The sequence below is a fragment of the Labrus bergylta genome, chromosome 12, assembly GCF_963930695.1.
Source record: "Labrus bergylta chromosome 12, fLabBer1.1, whole genome shotgun sequence".
NCBI classification, from domain to species: domain Eukaryota; kingdom Metazoa; phylum Chordata; class Actinopteri; order Labriformes; family Labridae; genus Labrus; species Labrus bergylta.
Genome location: NC_089206.1, coordinates 20,822,115 through 20,830,068, shown reverse-complemented (window position 1 = coordinate 20,830,068; position 7,954 = coordinate 20,822,115). Strand labels below are relative to the sequence as shown.

General features: G+C 44.4%; 1 protein-coding gene across 1 annotated transcript; it reads left to right on the top strand.

Moving 5' to 3' along the window:
• Positions 1-1,322: 1,322 nt before the first annotated feature.
• Positions 1,323-2,698, top strand: LOC136181055 (keratin-associated protein 4-3-like; the record flags this gene model as incomplete). Its single annotated transcript, XM_065961191.1, has 3 exons — positions 1,323-1,419; positions 2,008-2,058; positions 2,670-2,698. Coding segments are annotated over 3 exons (177 nt in total), but the record flags the coding sequence as incomplete, so codon positions are not given.
• Positions 2,699-7,954: the final 5,256 nt, after the last annotated feature.

The window sequence follows — 7,954 nt, the reverse complement described above, 5'->3', positions numbered from 1 at the left end:
AAGAGGATCTTTTAAACTATTTTAAAGGTTGGATTTTCAAGTAGTTTTGTTCTGCTTTACATACTAACAAAGGCATAGAAGTCCTGTTAAAAGTGACATTTGTTAAATCTAAAAATACAATCACTTTTAAGTACATTTAGTAAACTAGGACTTCTTTGTATCGTCTAGGCTGCGAATCCTAAAATCACAAACAGTCTGATTCACGGCTTGTCCCAACCGCAGCCTAAACAAGAGTGCACAGGAGATATTACCTTTGAACAAATGAAACCAGTTTATGTTGGTTTGAAAGAAAAACTGCCCGGCCGAAGTTGACCCTTCACAAGAGGTCCAGTTGCTGGTTGTTGGGCCTAGTTTGTAATTGGCTTCCAGGTTTCTTTTTTTTTTTTTTTTTTTAAAGTGTGGGAGATGAGACGGCTAAATTCCAGCAGATGAATGTATGGTCAGTCTCCGCTGGTCCACAGCAGCTGATGTGTACTCGGCAGTAAGAGCAGAGCCATGACCACGGCTTCAGGGCTATTTCTTTGTTGTCCCAGGGGCATGTCCTCAGGGGTGGCATGGGCCCCCTAGACATCTGATTGGCCAACCAAGGTGCCACTCCAAAAATCCTTACCTGTGACTGGCTATATGCCCTGTCAGAGGTGATGTTGTGTCTCTGTTTGTTGTGTGTCTGCTTGTTGTGTCTCTGCTTGTTGTGTGTCTGCTTGTTGTGCCTCTGCTTGTTGTGCGTCTGCTTGTTGTGCCTCTGCTTGTTGTGCGTCTGCTTGTTGCGCGTCTGCTTGTTGCGCCTCTGCTTGTTGCGCGTCTGCTTGTTGTGTCTCTGCTTCTTGTGTGTCTGCTTGTTGCGCGTCTGCTTGTTGCGCGTCTGCTTGCTGTGTCTCTGCTTCTTGTGTGTCTGCTTGTTGTGCGTCTGCTTGTTGTGTCTCTGCTTGTTGTGTGTCTGCTTGTTGTGTCTCTTGTTGTGTCTCTGCTTGTGTGTCTGCTTGTTGTGTCTCTGCTTGTTGTGTGTCTGCTTGTTGTGTCTCTGCTTGTTGTGTCTCTGCTTGTGTGTCTGCTTGTTGTGTCTCTGCTTGTTGTGTCTCTGCTTGTTGTGTCTCTGCTTGTTGTGTCTCTGCTTGTGTGTCTGCTTGTTGTGTCTCTGCTTGTTGTGCGTCTGCTTGTTGTGTCTCTTCTTGTTGTGTGTCTGCTTGTTGTGCCTCTGCTTGTTGTGCCTCTGCTTGTTGTGTCTGCTTGTTGTGCGTCTGCTTGTTGTACTTCTTGTTGTGTGTCTGCTTGTTGTGCCTCTGCTTGTTGTGCCTCTGCTTGTTGTGTCTGCTTGTTGTGCGTCTGCTTGTTGTACTTCTTGTTGTCGTGCGTCTTGTTGTCGTGCGTCTTGTTGTCGTGCGTCTTCTTGTTGTGTCTCTGCTTGTTGTGTCTCTGCTTGTTGTGTCTCTTCTTGTTGTGTGTCTGCTTGTTGTGTGTCTGCTTGTTGTGTCTCTGCTTGTTGTGTCTGCTTGTTGTGTCTCTTCTTGTTGTGTGTCTGCTTGTTGTGTGTCTGCTTGTTGTGTCTGCTTGTTGTGTCTCTGCTTCTTGTGTGTCTGCTTGTTGTGCGTCTGCTTGTTGTGCGTCTGCTTGTTGTGTCTCTGCTTGTTTTGTGTCTGCTTGTTGTGCGTCTGCTTGTTGTGTCTGCTTGTTGTGTGTCTGCTTGTTGTGTGTTTGCTTGTTGTGTCTCTGCTTGTTGTGTCTGCTTGTTGTGTGTCTGCTTGTTTTGTGTCTGCTTGTTGTGTGTCTGCTTGTTTTGTGTCTGCTTGTTGTGTGTCTGCTTGTTGTGTCTGCTTGTTGTGCGTCCGCTTGTTGTGTCTGCTTGTTGTGTGTCTGCTTGTTTTGTGTCTGCTTGTTGTGTGTCTGCTTGTTGTGTCTCTGCTTGTTGTGTGTCTGCTTTTTTTGTGTCTGCTTGTTGTGCGTCTGCTTGTTGTGCGTCTGCTTGTTGTGCATCTTGTTGTTGTGCATCTTGTTGTGGCTCTGCTTGTTGTGTCTCTGCTTGTTGTGTGTCTGCTTGCTGTGTCTCTTGTGTCTCTGCCTGTGTGTCTGCTTGTGTGTCTGCTTGTTGTGTCTCTGCTTGTTGTGCGTCTGCTTGTTGTATCTCTGCTTGTTGTACTTCTTGTTGTTGTGCGTCTTGTTGTGTCTCTGCTTGTTGTGTCTCTGCTTGTTGTGTGTCTGCTTGTTGTGTCTCTGCTTGTTGTGTCTCTGCTTGTGTGTCTGCTTGTTGTGTCTTTGCTTGTTGTGTCTCTGCTTGTTGTGCGTCTGCTTGTTGTGTCTCTTGTTGTGTGTCTGCTTGTTGTGTGTCTGCTTGTTGTGTCTCTGCTTGTTGTGTCTGCTTGTTGTGCGTCTGCTTGTTGTGCGTCTGCTTGTTGTGTGTCTGCTTGTTGTGTTTCTGCTTTTTGTGTGTCTGCTTGTTGTGCGTCTGCTTGTTGTGTGTCTGCTTGTTGTGCGTCTGCTTGTTGTGCGTCTGCTTGTTGTGTGTATGCTTGTTGTGTCTCTGCTTGTTGTGTGTCTGCTTGTTGAGCGTCTGCTTGTTGTGCGTCTGCTTGTTGTGTGTATGCTTGTTGTGTTTCTGCTTTTTGTGTGTCTGCTTGTTGTGTGTCTGCTTGTTGTGTTTCTGCTTTTTGTGCGTCTGCTTGTTGTGCGTCTAGTTGTGCAGCAGCCTGTAGTGGAGTTGTGAGTCACTCTGCAGCGCAGCTCTGCACACGGCGAGGAGACGACAGAACTGTGAATGGAAATGGTCGTTCTGTGTCAAATTCCAGTGAGTCACCAATAAGCGGCGTGCCTCCCTCTCTCACCTCCCCACATCTGGACGATGTTAACATTCCTCTCTGCTCATGCTCACACACACACACACACACACACACACACACACACACACTCATAAGCCCTGTTAAATGTGTAGCTGTACATTGTATACATAACAATTTAGTCTCATTGTTGCTGTTTAAAGGATGTTCTACCACTCCTGACGTCTTGAGAAAACAGACACACACACACACACACACACACACACACACACACACACACACACACACACACACACACACACGTTCTAACTGTGTGTGTGTGTGTGTGTGTGTGTGTGTGTGTGTGTGTGTGTGTGTGTGTGTGTGTGTGCCTGGTGCTTCATATCTGTGGAGTCAACACTTTTACAATAATTACAAAAAAAAGCAGCCGTGACATTTCCTGTCATATCCCCTCGAGACCCTGAAGTCTGTCCTGAAAACGAGTTTTGGGGAGAAAATGCGATCATCTCTTATTTCAGTTCTCCGAGTCGATCTAAAGTGATTTTAAAAACAGAAACTCTGCCCTGACTTCAGACATTAATTCACTGCTGAGTTCAACTTCTGCTGAGGGAAGCGTTATCCTATAGCTTCCCCCGCATAAAAACTAAAACTTTGATCTCTGAATTAAATATTTAGTAAAGTACTAAATATTTCATATTTATCGTGAGAGTTACTTTTGAACAATGGCTTTAATGTTGAAGGTAAAACCGACTTCTGCTTTTACGCTCCGGATGAAAGAGACGATACCTGTAGAGTGCATATCTTCAGTTAATGACCTCCAGACTTTATGATCAGATGAATATGTCCTGATACGTATGACCAGAGGAGTCATGGAGCAGATATATGATGTTTAAGACTTTAACATGTTTAAGAGAATGTCCTGTCTCTGTCTGCCAATCATCTTACAGTGTTTTATGGAATATTTATTTTCTCCTTTTGCAATAAGCACTCAAAAACATTTTGACAAGTATGACTTCCTTACATCAAGTCTAAGCATTAAAACAATAATCTGTACTTTTTCCACTTTAAAACAGTCAGTCGGGGCGCGCTGGTGGCGCAATGGTTAGGGCGCGCGTCCCATGTATTGAGACTCTCATCTCAAGTGGTAGGCCCGGGTTCACTTCCACCCGTGGCCCCCTTCCACATGTTATTCCCCACTCTCTCTATCCACTGTCCTCTCTCTGCATTAAAGGCATGAAAAGCCCAAAATAAATCTTTAAAAAAAACAGTCAGTCAAAACAGGGAGAATGGCGTCTCTCTCTTGTCCACAGAGCGCCCCGCTCGCCTGTTTTCAGCATTATGCAACTTTGTCAGCGGGTCGAGGTCATCTGGTGAGAAGTCTGTATGTTTTCACAGACAGTTCACACAGCAGCCCTCAGATACAAAGCAGCCAGTTAGCTCGTCTCTGTACTGTTTGATACAACGGCTGAGAAGGGGGGAGAGAGAGAGAGAGAGAGAGAGAGAGAAGCAGAGTGTACATCCCTGCAGATATTATTCAAAACAGACTGAGAACTTTTGCCTGTATCGTTAGCGGTGTCATTGTTTAGTAGGTTTAGCGGCTGCAGAAAGTCGTCTAAGTCCTGCTACACACATTATAACATTTTAATCCTCTCAAAAGCACACACACAAGACGACGGGGCCAGATTTCAAACACACAAGATCTCCCAGAAAAACTCGACAAGACTAACAGATACGGAGGAGAATCGACATTGTTAGCTGGCTGTCCTGCCACGTGTTCTGTTTGGCACCGAAAAACAGAAAACTAGAAAAACAATCAGTTGGAATCTTGGCTGTAAAGCTTTACAGAATGTGCAGCTCGAACTGTAGGTGAGTTGTTTATGATGCTTCCTGGTCTGCTCTCTCATTGGCTATAGCATGTATTCCGTCGGAGGCAGCCCGACTGGGAATGTTATCATCAGACATGTTTGATTATCTTATAATATCTTATATTATAGAATCTGACCGATAGGGATCAGTACAATAATCACCACACACTTAAGGTTTGTTTTGAAAATCGGTTGTGACACACTGTGAATCAGGCGTTACCCTACCCTCCACGTTTCAGAGAGACATTAGCCCAAAGATGACAAAAACAAAGAAGCTAATTTTACACGAGGACTGAATTTCATTCAAGGTTGATACAAAGATTTTAATTCACATCGGGCAATGCAACCGTCAGAAAAATTTACATTTGGGGTATTTGCTATATTTGTTTTTCAATTCATCTAAAATGTAATTCTGCAACATAAAAACCTCAAGGATCCTCTGGTGTCTCTGACCTTTCCTTAATATGTTCATGAATGTTCTTTGTGGTTTCCTATTTGACACCAGAGTGTTGTTTGGAATCTGATAGTTACTCAGTTTTTGACTTTCTGTTCTCACCTCTGTCGATAAGAAGGTCTAATCTGTGATTCTTAAAGATCCATTATTATCATCTCCCCCCCTATCTGCTAAGTGATCCTCGAGGGGCAGCATTACTGTTCAACGGAAATGTTGAACTGTTCCTTTAAGTGCTGATTCCTGAGTGTTATTTTGAAGGCAGCGAGCAAATGCCTTAAAAACCGTCTCGGATGAGTGAGGACAGACGTCCTTAACCTGTCACAGAAACAGAGAGCGGATCATTCAGCACCTTCGGTCTGGAGCCTGTCCTGCGGGTGTTGCAGTGATGGGTGCAGGAATCCCTCCCACACCCCTTCCTCACCCCCCTCGTCCCTCTGCTGACCCTGGTATGAAGCCGGTCTGTCAGCAAGAGAGGGCTCGATTAGCTCCAGGCCCTCCTCACAGCCCCCCTCACTATGTTTACCTGTGAACTTGAACTCCATTCACAAAACTGGTCCAACCGCTATACCTGTGTGTGTGTGTGTGTGTGTGTGTGTGTGTGTGTGTGTGTGTGTGTGTGTGTGTGTGTGTGTGTGTGTGTGTGTGTGTGTGTGTGTGTGTGTGTGTGCGTATTTGTGTAGCCAGCAGGTGTTTGTTGAGTTTTTGTACTCGCTCCTTTCACAGATAAATGTTAGAAGAAGTGGTCTCTTCCTTGTCTCCGTCTTAATTTGCTCTGACAAAATATTTACAGCCCCTCTATCTGCACACGCAACACCACCGTCATTTCCTTTAACTTCACCACGTTCATAAATCTACACGGATGTGAGGAGGTCTTAACTTAAAACATGTTTCTAGAACGCCCAAAAGGTCAAAGTTCACCGCCTTTAGAGGAGGTGTTGTAGCTTGTCTGAAGATTTTCCTCGTTGTGACTCGAGGAACTCTGAGAGCTTCATAAATAAAAAGATGATGATGCTTATCTCGTCTTTCTGTGAGAGAGGACCTTGAACCTGTGGGCAGCTGTGACTCAGTTGGTAGGGTCTTCTACTAACTGGAAGGTCAGGGGTTCAATCCCCAGCTCCTGCAGCTACATGTACATGCTACATGTGTCCTTGGGCAGGATACTTATTCCCAAGTTGTTCCTGCTGCTTTGTCGGCACACAGCAGCCTCTACCATCAGGGTGTAAATGTGTAGGTGTGACCTGCGATGTAGAAGAGCTTGTACAAGATACTTCCGGCGTCAGCGGTAATAATGAGTTTGATATCCATATGAACGTCTCACTGAGTAAGAGTATGTGTCAAAATGTTACAACACTTCTCTAAGCGTTGTCTAAACCCACGCAGAAAGCACGAGGATCTCCAGGGTTTGACTTCAATCCCAAACTGGGACCGCGGAGACATCCCAGGAGACTTCCCCGCTGGAGAAAAAAAGTCTGTTGGCCGAAGTTGAAGCGACGTCCAGGAAAGCGAGTCTGAGCCGTTTCTATTTCAGACCCCCCCCCCCCCACCCCTCCTCTCCTAAACACAAGAGCGCACACTGTAATTTAGTGTGTATTATTAGTTCTCAGTGTGTTTCCCTTTATATCTCCATAAACATTTGTAGAAGACCGCCAAACACAAGTTTACTGCTTATGGCTGCTTTGTATACCTCCAGCTCTGCACACACACACACACACACACACACACACACACACACACACACACACACACACACACACACACACACACACACACTCAGGCCCTCTGTAAGTGTGTGTGTGTTTGTAAATGTGTAATTTTCTGTCGTATTTTGAGAAACCTTCCTCTCTCCCTAAAGACACACATGAACCTGTTCTCCGTTTTTTATTGAACCAAGTTGATGGTGGAATTAAAAAAAAAAAAAAATCCACCTTGGAACTTTTCTGTTAAAGAAACTGTTTCTAGGTTAAGTGGTGACCTCGTCAGCGCCTCTGCGGACTCCCTCCCTCACAGTCAAGCACACGGATCGTTCCATTCCAGTTCCATGGGGGTGTTCATTGTCTAACTTTACATAGATTTGTTTGTTCCCTCCAAATAACTCAGAGTACAGATGAGACCAATCAGATCCTATATCGGTATCGGGTCCGATATTGAAGTAATTTATGTATTGGAGATCGTCGGGCACTTCAAACATTCTCAGCTCACTTTGAAGACCTTCAGACTGAACTGTAAGATGTGTCTGCAACTTGTCTCCATGACGACGTTCAGACGAGATGGAACAGCTCCTTCTAAATGAACAAAAGTTAAATTCTTACACTTGAGTTTAAAATATTTAATAAAAAAAACCTGACAGTTGTTGCTGCTTCCTGTTTGTATGTGAAGCCAGCACAATGCAATGCCAGGTTAACTACAGCTTGTGTAGCCTAACACAATAACACCAACAAGAAAAATTAGTTATGATGTAAAAAAAAAAGCTTTATAAAAAAAATCAGATTAGAACTGAAGAAAAGTGTATAGGTGCATTCTAACTCATCGTCTCTCTTGGTATAAATATTGCCTCATTAATATTTTAATGCATTTCTGAAAACCACTCGTACTTTAAATCAGTCTCCTCCGTGTGTGCATGAAGAAATCACCTCAAAGTATTGATAGAAGCAGAATGTCCAAGTTTAGAGAATTTCATGGTTACGAGAGATGTCAGTCATCAGAACAGTCGAATGCAATTGGTTGTCAGAACGGGGGAGGCCCCTCCTTTTCAACAAAGGCTGTCATTGGCGTCATCCAAAGGATTCTGAATCGGTCGTTGGATCGTTATGGATGAAATCTTTCTCTGGATTTAAATCGTTGGAACTTATTTTGGTGCATTATTCTGA